This window comes from Nerophis lumbriciformis, linkage group LG02, assembly GCF_033978685.3.
Source record: "Nerophis lumbriciformis linkage group LG02, RoL_Nlum_v2.1, whole genome shotgun sequence".
Lineage (NCBI taxonomy): Eukaryota > Metazoa > Chordata > Actinopteri > Syngnathiformes > Syngnathidae > Nerophis > Nerophis lumbriciformis.
In genome coordinates, this window is record NC_084549.2 from 38,092,400 (window position 1) to 38,115,000 (window position 22,601).

The 22,601-nt window shown below is 39.9% G+C and overlaps 1 protein-coding gene across 7 annotated transcripts in view; it reads left to right on the forward strand.

The window, feature by feature from the left end:
• Positions 1-22,601, forward strand: part of cpeb3 (cytoplasmic polyadenylation element binding protein 3) — a 112,251-nt gene that overhangs the window by 59,190 nt on the left and 30,460 nt on the right. For all 7 annotated transcript variants that reach the window (XM_061962380.1, XM_061962371.1, XM_072916200.1 and 4 more), the window contains one exon: positions 5,951-6,040. In XM_061962380.1, the coding sequence (XP_061818364.1) occupies positions 5,951-6,040 (90 nt within the window). The remainder of the gene's footprint in view (positions 1-5,950; positions 6,041-22,601) is intronic.

Below are 22,601 nucleotides of genomic sequence, written 5' to 3' on the forward strand. Positions count from 1 at the left end.
TATCACAAAAAAATAAGAGTTGAAGAAATTATTGGAAACTCAAGACAGCCATGACATTATGTTCTTCACAAGTGTATGTAAACTTTTGACCACGACGTGGTAATTCCTACTTTGCAGAAATTAATTTGCCACGGCCAGACCCAAAACTAATTATCAGCGATAAACGAGGGTTTACTGTATTGCTCTTGGCGATCAGTAGTAGGTTTGGCTATGGGAGCGTGTGCATAAGAGAGACAACCAACAAAAATGCAATTCAAGTACATTTATAATTAGATATTAAGAAATAATATACCGTATTTTTCGGAGTATAAGGAGCACCGGAGTATAAGTCGCACCTGCCGAAAATGCATAATAAAGAAGGAAAAAAACATATATAAATCGCACTGGAGCCCGGCCAAACTATGAAAAAAACTGCGACTTATAGTCCGAAAAATATGGTAATGATAATATTTTACAAGTTATATAAAGATTTGTATATACTCTAAATAATCACGTATGAACAATAAATAAAAACGCTACATTGACAACAATTTAGTTCAATCCGATATGTCCACAAGTCACGTGTTTATATTTCAGATAATATCCAAAGTTGACATTAAAAGGTAAAAAGAATTGATTTAACGGTTCAAGGGGGAAAGAAAAGTGTTCCACCGCAGTGAAGCCAATTCAAAACTTCTATGCTGCTACGGCATAATTTGAAAAAGTAAACAAAACACAATAAATGGACAAAACCTATAAAAAAACAAATGTTCTGTATACATTATATTTTGAGGGTTTGGTTACAATATAGACAGAAATAGTGCGGTCGTTTAAGAAGTGCCGTTGTAAATCTGTTACGATGGCAGCGTTCAAAGCAATGCTAAATTAGCAATTATCTTTATGGGATTTTGAATAAATGCTGCTAAACCAAACTAAAACTATTACAAAGGACATGTTGGCGCGCCGCTGAATAAAAGTATAATTGTATCCATGAGGCCATTCAGTCCATCAGAGTAGAACAAGCAAACACCTGCAGAGCATGACGATCACAGTGATGATCAGCTACTGAAGAGACAAGCCGCCATAATCATGTGCCCCCTTTAGGGAGTGTGGCCCTAAACAACTGCATAGAATGTTTATGCCATGGGCCGGCCCTGGGTCAGTTGATTAAATGTTTGTGTTTTTAATGGAGAAACTGCTGCTAGAGCTCGTTAACAACACAATTAAGTACCACTGTTACCAGTAGTACAAAAACCAGTAAAGTTGGCACATAGTGTAAATCGTAAATTAAAACAGAATACAATGATTTGCAAATCCTTTGCAACCTATATTGAAATGAATACACTGCAAAGAGAAGACAATTAACGTTCGAACTGGTAAACTTTGTTATTTTAATGTTATTACAAACCCCGTTTCCATATGAGTTGGGAAATTGTGTTAGATGTAAATATAAACGGAATACAATGATTTGCAAATCATTTTCAACCCATATTCAGTTGAATATGCTACAGAGACAACATATTTGATGTTCAAACTGATAAACATTTTTGTTTTTGCAAATAATCATTAACTTTAGAATTTAAAGCCAGCAACACGTGACAAAGAAGTTGGGAAAGGTGGCAATAAATACTGATAAAGTTGAGGAATGCTCATCAAACACTTATTTGGAACATCTCACAGATGTGCAGGCTAATTGGGAACAGGTGCGTGCCATGATTGGGTATAAAAACAACTTCCCAAAAAATGCTCAGTCTTTCATAAGAAAGGATGGGGCGAAGTACACCCCTTTGTCCACAACTGCGTGAGCAAATAGTCAAACAGTTTAAGAACAACATTTCTCAAAGTGCGATTGCAAGAAATCTAGGGATTTCAACATCTACGGTCCATAAAGGTTCAGAGAATCTGGAGAAATCACTCCACGTAAGCGGCATGGCCGGAAACCAACATTGAATGACCGTGACCTTTGATCCCTCAGACGGCACTGTATCAAAAACCGACATCAATCTCTAAAGGATATCACCAAATGGGCTCAGGAAAACTTCAGAAAACCACTGTCACTAAATACAGTTTGTAGCTACATCTGTAAGTGCAAGTTAAAGCTCTACAATGCAAAGCGAAAGCCATTTATCAACAACATCCAGAAATGCCGCTGGCTTCTCTGGGCCCGAGATCATCTAAGATGGACTCATGCAAAGTGGAAAAGTGTTCTGTGGCCTGACGAGTCCACATTTCAAATTGTTTTTGGAAATATTCGACATCGTGTCATCCGGACCAAAGGGGAAGCGAAACATCTAGACTGTTATCGACGCAAAGTTCAAAAGCCAGCATCTGTGATGGTATGGGGGTGCATTAGTGCCCAAGGCATGGGTAACTTACACATCTGTGAAGTCACCATTAATGCTGAAAGGTACATACAGGTTTTGGAACAACATATGCTGCCATCTAAGCGCCGTCTTTTTCATGGACGCCCTTGCTTATTTCAGCAAGACAATGCCAAGCCACATTCAGCACGTGTTACAACAGCGTGGCTTCGTAAAAAAAGAGTGCGGGTACTTTCCTGGCTCGCCTGCAGTCCAGACCTGTCTCCCATCGAAAATGTGTGGCGCTTTATGAAGCGCAAAATACGACAGCGGAGACCCCGGACTGTTGAACGACTGAAGATCTACATAAAACAAGAATGGGAAATAATTCCACTTTCAAAGCTTCAACATTTAGTTTCCTCAGTTCCCAATCGTTTATTGAGTGTTGTTAAAAGAAAAGGTGATGTAACAAAGTGGTGAACATGCCCTTTCCCAACTACTTTGGCACGTGTTGCAGCCATGAAATTCTAAGTTAATTATTAGGATTTGCAAATAATTGTATTCCATTTATATTTACATCTAACACAATTTCCCAATTCATATGGAAACAGGGTTTGTACTTATGGAGTATAGTGTGAATAAATTGAGAACAGGAAGTGAACAAAAGTGTTAGCAACTGCTATGTAAAGAAAGATTAAATACGCTCTGCTTCTTCCTACTCCTTTTCGAACATGGAAATTGTGATGCATCATGTTGTAATTGTATGCATGTTTGAAATAAACTCAAACTCAAACTCTCTGTGGACCGCGGTGGCATTCCAAGATAAATTATATATTTAATCACTTCAGAAAACTTCTGTACTGTAGGTATTTGTAAAACATTCTATTGGATTCAGATAACTTTGTTCATTTCCATTGGGAATTTTAGGCATCAGAAAAATGTATAAAATTGATTTAAATTAATTTCAATGAGCGGGAATTCTGTTGCACACCCTTTTACAGGAGGGGATGCCCTATTAGTGGTATTCTTGGTTTTAAGATCACATGGTGTACTATGGGAATTGTTACCACCCCTGATAAAGGCCTGGTGGCTGAAAAGGTCCATTAAGATATGCTGTAAATAATAAATATTTTTAACTGAAGAATAGAGAGTATATTTTTTTTCCCAATTTTGTTGAATTTGTGTTCCTATTCCAAAGATTTTGATAACTTTTTCCCTTTTTTAAAGCTCTAGCAGCGTCTGACATTGTTCCTCTTTAACCTTTTTTGATAGTACCATCATCATCATTGGAGTGAATCGTAGCTTTAAACAAAACCCAAAAGCAGTGAAGTTGGCACGTTGTGTAAATCGTAAATAAAAACAGAATACAATGATTTGCAAATCCTTTTCAACTTATATTCAATTGAATAGACTGCAAAGACAAGATACTTAACGTTCGAACTGGAAACATTTGATATTTTTTGCAAATATTAGCTCTGTCATGATCCATTACCTGGGTCATGGCATGATTTATGTTTAGTAGTTTCCTATGGTTTTAGTCTGTTTTCCTGGCTGCACCCTCTTTCCTTTTGTTTACTGTTGGTTTCCATGGGCACTGATTCTCCTCACCTGTCTTTGTTTAGCAATTAGTGCTCCCACCAGGTGTTTTGGTTAATCACTCCTCTTTATAATTTTCTGTCACCCAGCACTAGTTGCTGGGTCAATGCTCGCTATTTAATGCTCCTTTTGGTTTTGCAACTTGCTCTAGTGTTTTTTCCGCACCACAGTATTCTTCACTGTTCACCCTTGGTGACATTTTGGTTTTTTGGCTCCCCGCTTGTTTAGTGTCCGAGCTTTTGTATTTTTTGTCCTGCCGTTAATAATTAAAACTCAATCCTACCTGCACCCCGCTCCTGCTTTTCTGTTTGCATTGGAGGGAACACGACCATCGCAGCCATGCGTTCCAATCATAACAAGCTCGTTTGCAATTTGATGCTTGCAACATGTTTCAAAAAAGCTGGCACAAGTGGCAAAAAAGACTGATAAAGTTGAGGAATGCTCATCAAACACTTATTTGGAACATCCCACAGGTGAACAGGCTAATTGGGAACAGGTGGGTGCCATGATTGGTTATAAAAGCAGCTTCCATGAAATGCTCAGTCATTCACAAACAAGGATGGGGCGAAGGTCACCACTTTGTGAACAAATGCGTGAACATATTGTTGAACAGTTTAAGAACAAAATTTCACATCAAGCTATTGCAAGGAATTTAAGGATTTCACCATCTATGGTCCGTAATATCATCAAAAGGTTCAGATAATCTGGAGATATCACTGCACGTAAGCCGCAAGGCCGAAAACCAACAATAAATGCCTGTGACCTTCGACCCCTCAAGCGGTACTGCATCAAAAAACGACATCAATGTGTAAAGGATATCACCACATGGGCTCAGGAACACTTCAGAAAACCACTGTCAGTAACTACAGTTAGTGGCTACATCTGTAAGTGCAAGTTAAAACTATACGATGCAAAGCGAAAGCCATTTATCAACAATGCCCAGAAATGCCGCCGGCTTTACTGGGCCCGAGCTCATCTAAGATGGACTGATGCAAAGTGGATAAGTGTTCTGTGGTCTGACGAGTCCACAATTCAAATTGTTTTTGGAAACTGTGGATGTCGTGTGCTCCTGACCAAAGAGGAAAAGAACCATCCAGACTGTTGTAGGCGCAAAGTTGAAAAGCCAGCATCTGTGATGGTATGGGGGTGTATTAGTGCCCAAGGCATAGGTAACGTACACATCTGTGAAGGCACCATTAATACTGAGAGGTACATACAGGTTTTGGAGCAACATATGTTGCCATCCAAGCAACATCTTTTTCATGGACGCCTCTGCTTATTTCAGCAAGACAATGCCAAGCCACATTCTGCACGTGTTAGAACAGCGTGGCTTCTTAGTAAAAGAGTGCGGGTACTAGACTGGCCTGCCTGTAGTCCAGACCTGTCTCCCATTGAAAATGTGTAGTGCATTTTAAAGCGTAAAATACCACAACGGAGACCCCGGACTGTTGAACAACTTAAGCTGTACATCAAGCTGAAAAGCTTAAAAAATGGTCTTCCTGGTTCCCAAACGTTTACTGAGTGATTTTAAAAGGAAAGGTGATGTAACACAGTGGAAAAAATGCCCATGTGCCAACTTTTTGGCAATGTGTTGCTGCCATTAAATTCTAAGTTAATGATTAGTTGCAAAAAAAAAAAAATAGTTTCTCAGTTTAAACATTAAATATCTTGTCTTTGCAGTGTATTCAATTGAATATAAGTTGAAAAGGATTTGCAAATCATTGTATTCTGTTTTTATTTACGATTTACACCACAGGCCAACTTCACTGATTTTGGGTTTTGTAGTTCCCATCCCTATTCCTTTGTCCACTATGTGTTTCGGCCTCAACACCAGGTGGTTGAGGTAGAAAGTCACTCCATACTAAGGACCATGCTCCCAAACTAGAAAAAATATCTGCATCTCTCTGTGTTTGAGTTTATTCTCATTGTACCAGTACCTGCCACAAAAATGCAGCAGATAGGAACCAAGCATGTCCTTGATTCCACTTTAATGCATAAGAGCCATTGATATTATCTGCTCCAATAAGCGCAACAATGACGTCTGTTGTGCTTTCCTCTCCTTTACGTTTGAACAGATGAGATCACCAACAGTTTCCGTCGCTATGGACACCTGGTGGTAGACTGGCCCCACAAAGCAGAGAGCAAATCCTACTTCCCGCCTAAAGGTAATGTGAGTTTCTCCAAACAAAATCTGAAATTTTCCCATCAGACATCAAAACTACACCAATAAATATCACCTTGGGTGTTTCTCGCCATCATATGGTGCTGAAATTGTTCATGTTACTCAGAAATCACAGCTCCTGCTAGGAGAGCATGGGGGTGTCTGTTGATTTGTGTAGCCCAGCTACAGTAATCATACACTCACTATTCACCCTACTAAGGTTTATTTATTCAGTTAACTAAAGAAGATTTTTGTCAACAACCCCCTGGGTATTCTATTTCTTTTCGCTTTTCACATTTCTTCATCACTCTGTCTGGCTCAGGAGATGTGTGCTATTTAAAGGGGAACTGCACTTGTTTTGGAATTTTGCCTATCGTTCACAATCATTATGAAAGACATGTCGACGGATGTATTCTAAATATTAAATAAATTTGATCAAAAGTCCGCTTACAATGGAGCCTATGGAAGCTGTTCAATTCTGCCTATAAAGCCCCTAAAAACATCCAAACACCTCCACCTCCATTAGGGTTTTATATGCATGATGTAAGTATATATGTAATGTAGTAATAAACACATTTATAATAACATTTAATACTTACGTATTTTTTTACATTTTAAGCATACGCGACGCATTGATTTAAAAAACGCATCACATTTGTTTTTGTTTTTTTCTTCATCACTGATTTCTGCTCAATGCAGACTTTATGAGAGCCAACAAACATAATAAAACATCACTTACTGTACAATGTCTGCTGTCATTAGGATGCTGACTGCTCGGATGTTCATTTATTCCCATTTAGGTGAAGAATGTCTCATAATCCTTGCGAAGATTGGATTACTTAGAACAGGGGTTCTAAGTAATCATAACGTGGGCGGCGTGGCTCGGTTGGTAGATCGGCCGTGCCAGCAACTTGAGGGTTGCAAGTTCTGTCCCCGCTTCCGTCATCCTAGTCACTGCCGTAATGCCCTGAGGCAAGACACTTTACCCACCTGCTCCGAGTGCCACCCACACTAGTTCAAATGTAACTTAGTTTATGGGTTTCACTATGTAAAAGTGCTTTGAGTCAGTAGAGAAAAGTGCTATATAAATATAATTCACTAAACTCACACACACTTCTCCCATACTCATGTCTTGACATTTTTTTTCCTTTTTAGATTGGAAGGATTCTTTGGAATAGGCATGACTCTGCTAATACTACACCCAACAGAAAAAAATGTGTCAAGCTTTTAGTGGAATGAATGAGGCTGTGGTGTAAGTGGGCAGAGCCGGTTATGTCATGTTGCTCAAATTAAAAACAAAAACACTTTAAATACCTCTTTAAATACCCCATGGGGAAAACGCCAAAATATGATGTCAATGTCGCCGTCTCTATTTAAATGTGGCTAGTAGAGAGAGACGCCAGAGTATGAAAAGCCCCAGTGTAAAAATGCAACACTTTTGTTTTTGCTTGCACTTTTTACGAGCTGAACTATTTCACTCAAATATTGTTGACGAATCTGTCTAAATCGGTGTTAGAGAGCGCTTCTCATTTACCGAGATAATTCACCCACCTCACAGGTGTGACATATCAAGATGCTGATTAGACAGCATGAATATTGTACAGGTGTGCCTTAGGGTAGCCACTATAAAATGTGCAGTCCAATTTTTATCACGTGACAACCTCTGAGGAAGGCCGCAGTTGTAGCCGAAACAGTCAGGTACGAAAATAAACACACCGTTCTGGCTACAAGAAGAACAAATTGTATAAAATGAGCAGTTTTATTACACAGCAGGATGACACAGATGTTGCAAGTTATGGCTGCAACGATTAATCCGATTAGAAAAAAAAAAAGATTAATCTTTTAATGAGTAACTAATTAGAATTGATCAAATCTGGACCGCAGAAAAAATATGTATTTCAACTGTTTTCCCAACTTTACGCATTGAGGCTATAGACCAGTTGTCCCCAAACTGAATACGGCTCGCCAGCGCCTAAAATCCAAATCCGTCCAAAAGGTTGTTTTTTTTAATTTGCCCTTTCTAATCTGTTTTCTACCGCTTGTTACTCTCGGGGTCTCCTAGCCGCTCAGAAAAATCATATTGTCTAAAAATGCATTTTCCCATCGATAACGTGACATCATCGCGCTTGCGCCGCAGTGTCGGGCAAGCGTGCGGCAAGTGCGCGCTATTTTAGTCAATTAGTGAGTGAGAAATATATATATATACAGGTAAAAGCCAGTAAATTAGAATATTTTGAAAAACTTGATTTATTTCAGTAATTGTATTCAAAAGGTGTAACTTGTACATTATATTTATTCATTGCACACAGACTGATGCATTCAAATGTTTATTTCATTTAATTTTGATGATTTGAAGTGGCAACAAATGAAAATCCAAAATTCCGTGTGTCACAAAATTAGAATATTACTTAAGGCTAATACAAAAAAGGGATTTTTAGAAATGTTGGCCAACTGAAAAGTATGAAAATGAAAAATATGAGCATGTACAATACTCAATACTTGGTTGGAGCTCCTTTTGCCTCAATTACTGCGTTAACGCGGCGTGGCATGGAGTCGATGATTTTCTGGCACTGCTCAGGTGTTATGAGAGCCCAGGTTGCTCTGATAGTGGCCTTCAACTCTTCTGCGTTATTGGGTCTGGCATTCTGCATCTTCCTTTTCACAATACCCCACAGATTTTCTATGGGGCTAAGGTCAGGGGAGTTGGCGGGCCAATTTAGAACAGAAATACCATTGTCCGTAAACCATGCACGGGTAGATTTTGCGCTGTGTGCAGGCGCCAAGCCCTGTTGGAACTTGAAATCTCCATCTCCATAGAGCAGGTCAGCAGAAGGAAGCATGAAGTGCTCTAAAACTTGCTGGTAGACGGCTGCGTTGACCCTGGATCTCAGGAAACAGAGTGGACCGACACCAGCAGATGACATGGCACCCCAAACCATCACTGATGGTGGAAACTTTACACTAGACTTCAGGCAACGTGGATCCTGTGCCTCTCCTGTCTTCCTCCAGACTCTGGGACCTCGATTTCCAAAGGAAATGCAAAATTTGCTTTCGTCAGAAAACATGACTTTGGACCACTCAGCAGCAGTCCAGCTGGTGTCGGTCCACTCTGTTTCCTGAGATCCAGGGTCAACGCAGCCGTCTACCAGCAAGTTTTAGAGCACTTCATGCTTCCTGCTGCTGACCTGCTCTATGGAGATGGAGATTTCAAGTTCCAACAGGACTTGGCGCCTGCACACAGCGCAGAATCTACCCGTGCCTGGTTTACGGACCATGGTATTTCTGTTCTAAATTGGCCCGCCAACTCCCCTGACCTTAGCCCCATAGAAAATCTGTGGGGTATTGTGAAAAGGAAGATGCAGAATGCCAGACCCAAAAACGCAGAAGAGTTGAAGGCCACTATCAGAGCAACCTGGGCTCTCATAACACCTGAGCAGTGCCAGAAACTCATCGACTCCATGCCACGCCGCATTAACGCAGTAATTGAGGCAAAAGGAGCTCCAACCAAGTATTGAGTATTGTACATGCTCATATTTTTCATTTTCATACTTTTCAGTTGGCCAACATTTCTAAAAATCCCTTTTTTGTATTAGCCTTACACAATATTCTAATTTTGTGACACACGGAATTTTGGATTTTCATTTGTTGCCACTTCAAATCATCAAAATTAAATGAAATAAACATTTGAATGCATCAGTCTGTGTGCAATGAATAAATATAATGTACAAGTTACACCTTTTGAATGCAATTACTGAAATAAATCAAGTTTTTCAAAATATTCTAATTTACTGGTTTTTACCTGTATATACTGTATATATGTATATATATATATATATATATATATATATATATATATATATATATATATATATATATATATACACACACACACACACACACACACGCACACGCACACCCCGGCCCAATTTTTTTAACCCAATGCGGCCCCCCAAGTCAAAAGGTTTGGGGACCCCTGCTATAGACTAAAGTATGTTTTATCAGATTACTTGTATAATCTACAGATTACTCGATTACTACAAACCCCGTTTCCATATGAGTTGGGAAATTGTGTAAGATGTAAATATAAACGGAATACAATGATTTGCAAATCATTTTCAACCCGTATTTAGTTCAATATGCTACAAAGACAACATATTTGATGTTTTTTTTTGCAAATAATCATTAACTTTAGAATTTGATGCCAGCAACACGTGACAAAGAATTTGGGAAAGGTGGCAATAAATACTGATAAAGTTGAGGAATGCTCATCAAACACTTATTTGGAACATCCCACAGGTGTGCAGGCTAATTGGGAACAGGTGGGTGCCATGATTGGGTATAAAAGTAGATTCCATGAAATGCTCAGTCATTCACAAACAAGGATGGGGCGAGGGTCACCACTTTCTCAGCAAATGCGTGAGCAAATTGTTGAACAGTTTAAGAAAAACCTTTCTCAACCAGCTATTGCAAGGAATTTAGGGATTTCACCATCTACGGTCCGTAATATCATCAAAGGGTTCAGAGAATCTGGAGAAATCACTGCACTTAAGCAGCTAAGCCCGTGACCTTCTATCCCTCAGGCTGTACTGCATCAACAAGCGACATCAGTGTGTAAAGGATATCACCACATGGGCTCAGGAACACTTCAGAAACCCACTGTCAGTAACTACAGTTGGTCGCTACATCTGTAAGTGCAAGTTAAAACTCTCCTATGCAAGGCGAAAACCGTTTATCAACAACACCCAGAAACGCCGTCGGCTTCGCTGGGCCTGAGCTCATCTAAGATGGACTGATACAAAGTGGAAAAGTGTTCTGTGGTCTGACAAGTCCACATTTCAAATTGTTTTTGGAAACTGTGGACGTCGTGTCCTCAATAACAAAGAGGAAAAGAACCATCCGGATTGTTATAGGCGCAAAGTTGAAAAGCCAGCATCTGTGATGGTATGGGGGTGTATTAGTGCCCAAGACATGGGTAACTTACACATCTGTGAAGGCGCCATTAATGCTGAAAGGTACATACAGGTTTTGGAGCAACATATGTTGCCATCCAAGCAACGTTACCATGGACGCCCCTGCTTATTTCAGCAAGACAATGCCAAGCCACGTGTTACATCAACGTGGCTTCATAGTAAAAGAGTGCGGGCACTAGACTGGCCTGCCTGTAGTCCAGACCTGTCTCCCATTGAAAATGTGTGGCGCAATATGAAGCCTAAAATACCACAACGGAGACCCCCGGACTGTAGAACAACTTAAGCTGTACATCAAGCAAGAATGGGAAAGAATTCCACCTGAGAAGCTTAAAAAATGTGTCTCCTCAGTTGCCAAACGTTTACTGAGTGTAGTTAAAAGGAAAGGCCATGTAACACAGTGGTGAACATGCCCTTTCCCAACTACTTTGGCACGTGTTGCAGCCATGAAATTCTAAGTTAATTATTATTTGCAAAAAAAAAATAAAGTTTATGAGTTTGAACATCAAATATCTTGTCTTTGTAGTGCATTCAATTGAATATGAGTTGAAAAGGATTTGTAAAGCATTGTATTCCGTTTATATTTACATCTAACACAATTTCCCAACTCATATGGAAACGGGGTTTGTAAAATAATCGATAGCTGCAGCCATATCACAGGTGTTGAAGCGTGTGCAATAAACATCAAGGCATCAGGCATGCTTGACTGCAGTTCGTTGTTGCAATTACTTAAGTGGGTAAATGCCCACATTTGATGGCGTCTGGCACCCTGGAACGTTGTTCTCTTTACAGACGAATCTGGGTTTTCACAGTTTTGGGCAGATGGCAGACAAAGTGCATGGCGTTGTGTAGGCGAGCGGTTTGCTGATGTCCCCATTTTGTAGATGGAGTGGCCCATTTTATTGCTAACGAACACAGAACACATTATTGATATAATCTTCCAGGCACAGTGATATCATGACTGAATCTTATGGCCTATTGTAGTGTCGTTCATCCTCGAGCATCCCCTGTTGCAGTTCATTCAAAACCCCTTGTTGCGTATACGGCATGTAAGGGAAATAGTGGTCAGAACAGATCCTGACTCGTTTTCTGACCAGAACATTTATTAGTTTGTGGCTTCTTCTTGAGTAATGATGAGCATGATTCTACACTTTGAAAAAGCACACGGCAATGTTTCCTTAATGGATCCATTCCTTTGAAACGACACACACTTAATATGGTAAACAAGGTCTGTTTTATTGCTTTCATTTGTGCTACACATCAATAAATACAGAATTACTAGTCAGTTGTCACACAACTCAAGTAATAAAATGTATTTTATCCACCTCTATTATATCATTAAAGCCGCACAAGTAGCATATGCATCCGGAAAGTATTCACAGCACATCCAATTTTCAACATGTTATGTTACAGCGTTTTTCCAAAATGGAATAAATACATTTTTGTCCTAAAAATTCTACAGACAATAACCCATAATGACAAAGATGAATGTCATTGCTGCTAAAGGTGCATCAACAAAGTATTGAGCAAATACCGTGAATACTTATGTACAGTTGATGTATTTATTAATTTTAAGAAATTTGCATTATGATGGGTATTGTCTGTAGAATTTTGAGGACAAAAAAGATTTTATTCCACTCTGGAATAAGGCTGTAACATAACAACATGTGGAAAAAGTGAAGTGCTGTGAATATTTTGCGGGTGCACTGTAAATGCATGGTCGTGCAGTCAGATGAGCCCATACTATCCCACTTGACATTGTCTTGATTTTGTCGTTCCATTGCAATATTCAATATTCAAGTGAAAAAAGCATGATTAGACTGTAACTTAATTAGATTCTAAATTATAGTTTTGGAAACGTTTCGAAATATAACAAAAATATACCGTTTTTTCGTCCATCAACCTTTGTTTGAAACACACAAAATAAAACCATTACTCACGTTATGTACCCAAGAATGATCGCCAACTGCTAACAACCAACCGTATTTTTAAAGTATCCTGGTGGGATGCGATACTTTTTTTTTTTTAACAATGTGAAACAATTGTCTTGCATCAGTTTTCTGCTCTTTATTCAACTGTATCTATTTGTTCTAGCTTTACAGCCTACTTAGGAGCTCAGCAGCTGTGTCTATTTGCTGATATCAGACACGTTTCTAGCAAAGGCCAGGAAGTGTTTTGGAGCTAAAAAAAATTAAAACAAATAAATAAAATGAAGTGGTGACAAACAGTTGCTAAAAAGCTGTCAGATTACCTTCCCCCCAAAAAAAATATAGCGATTAAATCAGTTTAATCTGTGCAACCATTGAAAAAGGATTATTATGAAAAAGACATGACATGAACACATATCAGCTTTGCGATCTCGACTGGTCGAGTGAGTTCTGGTTACTATGGTGAAGTCACGGAACCCACCCCCCCATATTACCCAACACTGTCGTCAGTGGTGATGCTGCAAATGTTAAGGAGCTATTTTGGTCTGTGAGCAAGGATTCAAGGGGCGGCTGTAAACTGCTGCCAGTGTACGAAAACTGCTTTCCATCACAATTGTTTTTGAACATCGGCCTCTATCAAAATATATGTACATCACGTATAAAATTGATGATAACACCACTGTCCAGCCAACATGTAATGTTTGTATTTTTGTTCAGCTGAACACATCCTAACTTTTGCTAGCGTTGCGTTTTTATTTTCTCTTTGTAGTTACGCTTTCCTTCTTTAGAACTTGAAATAATGATCCATATTTAATCTAAGCCCCTTATTAGTGTTCCCCACCCATTTATTTATTTGTTGGGGCCCACTACTAAATTTGGACTACCACAAATACATGGTGGCACTCGCTCATAAACACATTATAATGGGACTGTCTGTGACTTGCGTTCCTACTCAATAGTACGGATCAGTGTTACCCTCCGTACTGTCTCCTCTAGATTTAAAAAAAGTAACTACAGTTGATCCTCGTTTATCGCTGTTACCGGACATGAGTAAGGATTGTTATTAATAAATCTAATATTTTCATGGTTTGAGCATAAAAACAGTTTTACAACATTCTAAATATGTTTTTACCATTTTACAGCTCTTTAAACATGAAATAACACCCATAAAGTCACCTTTACACTTGTGTCACCCAACACAGTAGCGTTAAGTGCGTTGCACTGTATATTACAGTACTCACGGGTAGCCCAGAGGTAATTACTTTAAGTTAGGACTGCCATTCCATTTACTGAAACCATGGGTGTAAAAACTTGGTCAACTTGACAGTCGCAGCTACGATCATTAACTTTGCTGTTGGCATTCCGAGTTGGCATTGCATGTCTGCGTTGTCATTCCACATCCCTCAAGCCAAAGTTGTGTTACTGCTGATGAAGCGCATTAAAAGTTTGAATCTCCATTTCGGCCGGGCAGTTGTTGGTACCTGATAGTTTACAGCGGTCTTGTTAGCCGGAAGTTGCGTTCCCGCTGTTGTCTTTTGACATCACTGGCGTCCAGGTCTCACCAATATGGAGATGTGTTATAGATGAGGCAGAAGTTGAAGATAAAGTCAGTTAAAATGTTGTTCCGCCAAAAGTTGTTCAACTTGAGATTGTCGCGGTGCAGACAGCGCCAACATTAGCCGTACATAAGATCTCTCCAGGGATATTCAATCGGATTCCAGTCTAGGCTCTGGCAGGGCCACTGAAGGACATTTACAGAGTTGTCCTGAAGCCATTCCTTTGATATCTTGGCTGTGTGCTTAGGATCGTTGTCCTGCTGAAAGATGAACACTTGCCCCAGTCTGAGTTCAAGAGCGCTTTGGAGCAGGTTTTAATCCAGGATGTCTCTGTACATTGCTGCATTCATCTTTCCCTCTATCCTGACTAGTCTTCCAGTTCTTGCCGCTGAAAAACATCCCCACAGCATGATGCCGCCACCAGCATGCTTCACTGTAGGGATGTTATTGGCCTGGTGATGAGCGGTGCCTGGTTTCCTCCAAACATGATGCCAGGCATTCACGCCAAAAAGTTTAATATTTGTCTCGTCAGACCAGAGAATTTAGTTTCTCATGGCCTGAAGGTCTTTCAGGTGCATTTTGGCAAACTTTTATGAAATAATGGCTTTTGTCTGGTCACTACATCATACAGACCTGATTGGTGTATTGCTGCAGAGATGGTTGTCCTTCTGGAAGGTTCTCCTCTCTCCACAGAGGAATGCTGTAGCTCTGACAGAGTGACCATCGGGTTCTTGGTCACCTCCCTGACTATGGCCCTTTACCCCTAATTGCTCAGCTTAGACGGCCGGCCAGCTTTCGGAAGATGGTTCCAAATGTCTACAATTTACGGATGATAGAGGCAACTGTGCTCATTGGCATCAGATATTATCTGTACTCTTCCCAAGATGTGTGCCTCCAGACAATCCTGTCTTGGAAGTGTACAGACAATTCCATAGACTTCATTCTTGGTTTGTGCTCTGCCATGCACCATCAAGTGTGGAACCTTATATATAGACAGGTGTGTGCCTTTTCAAATCATGCACAACCAGGTGGACTCCAATTAGGCTGCAGGACCATCTCAAGGATGATCAGTTGAAACAGGACGCCCCCGATCTCACTTTCAAGCTTCATGGCAAAGGCTGGGAATTAGGTGTTGTTTTTATAAATAAATGGTCAAACATATCTGAAAAAATAAATACAATAAAAAAAAATCTGAATTTTCCCTCGGGGATTAATAAAGTATTTCGGATTCTGATAAATACGGTAACTTTTTTCACATTGCCATTATGGGATATTGTGTGTGGAACTTTAAGAAACAAAAATGAATAAATTCCATTTTCGAATAAGGGTGTAACATAACAAAATGTGGAAAAAGTGACACGCTGTGAATACTTTCCGGGTGCACTGTAAGTGGCAGTAAGGTTTGCATGCAGGGTCGGAGCCAGCCAGGGAGTGAAGAAGAGTTTAGAACAAGTGTTGCCGATGTTTCAAGTGGGGATTATGGAACCAAGTTTCGGTATGCATCCCCAGCCAAGGCTAAGCCATTTCTTATTGACTCACAAGTCACAAGTTGCTGGTTTTTGTTATGTAACATATAGGGGTGTAACGGTACACAAAAATTTCGGTTCGGTACGTACCTCGGTTTAGAGGTCACGGTTCGGTTCATTTTCGGTACAGTAAGAAAACAACAAAATATAAATTTTTTGATTATTTATTTACCAAATTTGTAAACAATGGCATAACATACATATATATACACACAGGGTCCATTGCCAGGGTTAATGTGGTCAACATATATAAAATAAAAACTAAATAAAATAAGGCTCAGAATGGTTTTTTAACAAAACCTTTCTACATATAAAGTGCTTTTTTGGATTGATTGATTGAGACTTTTATTAGTAGATTGCACAGTACAGTACATATTCCATACAATTGACCACTAAATGGTAACACCCGAATAAGTTTTTCAACTTGTTTAATTCGGGGTCCACTTTAATCAACATTAAACTGCCTCAAGTTGTTGCTCAGATTAAATAAAATGACAAAACTTTTCTTCTACATATAAAAAGTGCAACATTAAACAGTTTCTATTCCACTCAGCCTCAGATGAAATTTTCTTCCCCCCCCGCCCCCCGAGCCTGGCTAACTTGGCAGTAAGAGGATATCTGGGCTTATTGTTCTTCCACCATAGAAGTGGGTCAAAATATAGTTTCTAAAACAATGTGGTCTTAAATCTGCTGCTATAAAAACATATTGCTTTAGCCCTGCTTGACTCGCCGAGGAGAGGCTGCTCGAATGTGGTGGGAGCTGTTTGCTCGTCTTTATTTTCGTTGAAGCGATGTTTACTTGGGGGTGGTGCCGCTTCAATTGGGTTAGCATGTTTGACGTGTTGGCAGAAGCATGCCTTACCGCTGCTGAACAATGTTAACAATGTTAATTTGAGATATAATTGTTTTTAGTTAAGCGCTCCGTCACAGAACCAATTAAGCCCCTAAATTGAGTTACTACTGTGCAAGGTTATAGTGCATTTTAAGTTTATCCAAAAGTCCAAAAGCCCTAGCTTTTTTGTGTGTCCTGTATATTTTTTTATTACATTGTATAAGGGTGTTTGTGACTCAAATAATCAACAAGCTGGGGGATGTAGAAAACTGTTTGCTAAATGAAATGTCAGAACAATGCTGTCATTGTCATCACTTTGGGCAGAGGACTGTTAGGACAGACATGTTGGGCAGTATGATACTGGCAGTGGGAGCTGTGCAGAAGGACACACAATCCAAGGGTCTTTAACTCGGAAGGCCCTAGGGCTGCGAATCTTTGGGCACCACACAATGCAATTTGATTCTTGGCGATAACGGTTAGACTCAGAATCGATTCTCAATTCAAAATCAATACCTTTTTATTAAAATTGAGTGCCTGTTCTAACTACATTTCTTTGTAAAATAGATAAACAGCTCTGGTAAATGTCTATATTACTTGAAAGAAAACTGGTTTTGTTTAATAAAATTCTACCTAAACATTTACTAAAATGGCTAGACAGGACAGATTTTTTGGGGACGGGAATGGATTGAATTTCGATTTTTTTTTTTAATCGATTAAGGATTATCACGAATAAGAATCGCGATTGATTCGAAAATCTAATTTTTTTTACACTCCTAGAGTACCCTTTTACTCCCTTATTGCCTTGCCACTGTCTCCTTTTTTATCCCTGCAGCACGTGGTCTGTGGCATTAACGTAACGGTCAGTAAATTGTGGCCCACCAAGCATAGTCTGATGGTTTACTGAGCAGGTCCCGCCTGAATCCACCTAATGGTGCTGACCCCGGGGAGGTTCTGTGCTCTTAGCGCTAAATAATGCAACCGTACGGAGAACTTTGTGCTTACGTCAAGGACATCACTGAACTCCATCTGGCTCTCTCTGGAAACTCAGCAGTGTCTTGATCAATTTTGCATGCTTTTGCAGGTTTCCTCCTCCTAGGAGTGTAGCAAACCATCCCTTGAAAAATGGAATAGTTTTCAGATACCAAAATACATGTCCAGTATTGAGCTGCAAAGAGACACACTTTAGCCACGTGTCCATAGACATATTAATTCGGATTAGAATGTTACTGTGTATACGGACCCTGAAAAAAATGATCTGATTATGATGTGCAGTTTCATGCATCACACCTTAAACCACCTTAAATTTGGACATGCGCAGAACCTAACATAGACAGAAAGGTGTGTTATTGTTTGTGCAATGGCGCCATCTTTTGGACAAGTTTGCTCACTGCAGGTGCTGAAGAAACAGTGACTTCCACTGTAAACGAACATGGATTTGTGCATTTCTACTTGTCTGACGTTATCCCTGTATTTATAATTGTGTCCTTCTGTTCACTACTTTTGTTTTACCTCTCTTTTTGAAATGGAGTTGTTCTGCTCCATTTATGTTGTAATAATGTAAGGGGTGCTGCACGTTTTAATATTACAACATTCTGTGTATGAGTCTGAGGCTTGAAGTTAGCCCTTGGAGTAACTGTAATGTCGTGAATAAAGCCGCTCGTTAAAACGATAACTGGATCCCTTCTTTGATTGTTAAATCGACACATGACACTCCAGACCATACTTTTGTTTTTGCTAGTCTCGTTTTAAAGCAACAAACTCAACAGATTATAACGCTACTTCTGTGCATGTTGAATGGGGAGAGACATCAGCAAGACCATCACTTCATTCCGAGACTATTCAATTTAGTACCCGCTCCACCACCAAAGTATAGTTGACTTCACAGACATGCACAGTGAGGATAATTCTAACCCAGATTTCGGAAGATGTGTTTTCATGTGCTCCAATCCGAATAACTATCAGCATAATCCTAATCATAATTTCGATCAGAATTTGTGTGATCGGGTCAAAATATATAGTGTTTACATGAAGCATTTTTATTTCGGTTATGCTTTTAATCTGCTTAAATGTGTCCATGTGCACAAAGCTTTTGTCTCGTATTATCGTCAAAATAAAAAAGAATAAGTTGCCCTTTTTGCAAAAGTTTATCCACAGGTAAGCTAATCATGCCGACAAAAATACAAGTGGCTACTCTGTTAGGTGCAGTTGAAATATACTATAAAAAATAAATAATATGTGAAAATACATAAATACCAGTACGAACAGCAGTGAAACAGTGAACAACAGTTTAAGCTATTTGGATAGATTCGATATATTAATGTTTTTAACTGTTTGTCCTGCTCTTGTGTGACCGAAATCTCTTCTGTGATGCCATGTCTGATCGCACAACCATCAAACTAATTTTTTTGGCATCTTTATTTGGGCCATTTCATCAAATCAGTGTAACCACCTGAAATAAACTTACATTTCTATGTTTTATCCACACATATTGAACCACTCAAAGTGTTGCCCATTTCAGGCAGCTGTATTTGTATTTATGTGTTCTTAAGCTGAAGATGACTCATTTGAGTAACAGGACTGAAAGTAACAGGAGTGAGACACTTGGCATTAAGCTAGTAACATGTTGACACTCAGCACATTGCAGTGATTCAACAAAAAAAACATTTTGAAAACAAACAGAAATGTATTTTAAGTAAACTTACTAATGAAGTGTTATGGATTAAATGATTGAAATTTCATGGTAAATTGTAGGAAGCGGGGGCAGACAATGGATGCTTTTTTTGAAATTGTATATATTAAATATATAATCGGATAAAGTGCAGAACATTTAACTAAACAAAAAATGTTTAAACATGCATTTTATCATACATGAATACATTTTACATCTTGGCCAATTCTGTAAAAATGGCCTTTTGACAGTCGTCATTTGTGCTTTAAAGTTTGCAGCTTCACTCCATTTAAAACATTTTGGGGGTCAACATTTCTTTTTAAGCATTATATGTGTTTTAGCCGCATAAAAATGGCCACAAAAAAATTAAAAATCAATACTGCAGTTGTATTGTCCACAAGATGAGACCGAATCAGAGTGCGCTTTTTAGTATCGGTGCTACTGATTGGCCCAGCCTCAAGCAGCATTTCTTAGATGACAAATGTATAGAAAAATTGCACGAAAGTAATCGTTTTGTGAAGAAATGTAGACATAAAGCAGAGATTTTGTTTGTTAAAAGAATAACAAAAATGTTTTTGGACCTGCATAGAACAGTTTAAACTTTTCCTGATACACAACAGGCAGGTTAGTGTCATACTAGCCTGGACATGATCGCCTTTCTGTCACACTTCACTTTCTAAACTTTTTGTTCAGTTTCAGCAAGAGCTGTTTTTCTAAGTTTATCAGTATCAGTCAGGTCCTAAAAAAAACAAAGAGAGCAAAATATATGTACATACCAGAACTTATAGGCGCCAATCTACATTTATGCCAGTGAGTGTATATAAAAAAAAAAATATAGACGTTCAGCGAAGTTAATACTCCATAAGATTTGTGGCTTAATTATTTTGTAAAACGGAGCAAACTCGCCACAAAATGAACAAAAAGATTGATTTTTCAAAAATTATTTTAAAGATTGAAAGTTGCCATCAATCCCACGTGACTGCTCGACATTGATCGGCACCTATGCCAGAACTATATCCTAAACTTTAGCTTAAATTTACCCTATACAAGGGGTCGGCAACCCGCGGCTCCTTGATTAATGTTGTCGTTCGCGAACGAATCTTTTGAGTGATTGTACTGAACCGAATCACTTTCTCAGTTCAGTTGAGCTCCGCCGCGACCATGCCGGTATGAGTGGAACTGGCGCATTCTGTGACTCACTGAACCCTCGACGTCGGCGAATGACGCAGCCAGCTACTCATCATGGGGGCGGGGGGAGGGACTGAGCGAACGATTCGTTCACCGCGGATTAACGACATGAATCACTCAGTGAACGACAGAATCAGGACTCGCGAACCTACTGACACAGAGAACTGACTGTGTCGCGGAGGAGGACGTCACATTGAGGCTCTCGTTCAGTCACTGTGCGCGTCGTTCATTGGGTGCTGAGGGCTTGTGTCGTTCGCGAACTGACACACACCGAGATCTGCCACTGGGGAAGCTGTTACTGACTGACTCATGATTCGCCGACCTGCACACAGAACTGCTGCTGCAGAAGTGATTCAGGTTCACGTACTGAACTGTGCTGACTGTGGCGCTGTGTCAGTCACTCACTGCCTGGTGTACTGCATGCACAGAGCTGTGTAGGGACTCGCGTTCACCCTATTTGCTGCTTCTCCCGCAAATGTCTGCACTGTACTGTACTACGCGCACCCCCCCCCCCGCCCCGCCCCCCTCCTATTATTTTTATTTTGGGGGGGGGATTCGGTGAACAAATTTTTTGAACGACTCAATTTAAGGAACTGATTCTTGTGATTCAGTACAGTCAAAAAAACTGCCGATCCCATCGCTATCCTTGATCACTCTGATGCGGCTCAGCTGCATACTTGCTGACCCTCCCGATTTTTCCGGGAGACTTCCGTATTTCAGTGCCTCTCCCGAAAATCTCCCGGGGCAACCATTCTCCGATTTTCACCCGAGCAACAATATTGAGGGCGTGCCGTGATGGCAGTGCCTTTAGCGTCCTTAACAACCTGTCGTCGCGTCTGCGTACCGGCCCAGTCACATGTTGTATGCGGGCTCTGCCCTACACACGTAAGTGACTGCAAGGCATACTTGGTCCACAGCCATACAGTTCACACTGAGGGTGGCTGTATAAAACAACTTTAACACTGTTACTAGTATGCGCCACACTGTGAACCCACACCAAACAAGAATGACAAACACTTTTCGGGAGAACATCCGCACCGTAACACAACATAAACGCAACAGAACAAATACCCAGAATCCCATGCATCCCTAACTCTTCCGGCTACATTATACACCACCGCTACCACCAAACCCGCCCCCACTCCCCTCCGTGCGTCGGTTGAGGTGGGCGGGGTTGGGAGGGCGGGGTTTGGTGGTAGCGGGGTAGTATAATGTAGCCGGAAGAGTTAGGGATGCACGGGATTCTGGGTATTTGTTCTGTTGCGTTTATGTTGTGTTACGGTGCAGATGTTCTCCCGAAATGTGTTTGTCATTCTTGTTTGGTGTGGATTCACAATTTTGGATTTTCATTTGTTGCCACTTCAAATCATCAAAATTAAATGAAATAAACATTTGAATGCATCAGTCTGTGTGCAATGAATAAATATAATGTACAAGTTACACCTTTTGAATGCAATTACTGAAATAAATCAAGTTTTTCAAAATATTCTAATTTACTGGCTTTTACCTGTATAAATTATAGATTAAATATTTAGTGATTCAGTACCCACAGGCCATTCAACAGGCATATATTTTGTGCTAGAGTGAGGCTACATTATATGAACCACAAATAGCATCAATTGAAATTTGACCATGCTTGTTGGTATAGGGCAGGGGTCGGCAACCTTTACCAGTCAAAGAGCCATTTTGACCCTTTTCACAAATTCAAGAAAACAATGGGAGCCGCAAAACTCTTTTGAAATTTTAAATGAAATAACACTGCATACAAAGTATTTTGTTTGCTTTGTGCTATGTATGAACCAGACACGCGGTCCGCAGGACGTTATTTTGCGGCCCGCACCTTAATATGAAAATGTAATGTTAGTGCGGCCCGCGAGTTTTATATGAATGGCGCTTGACA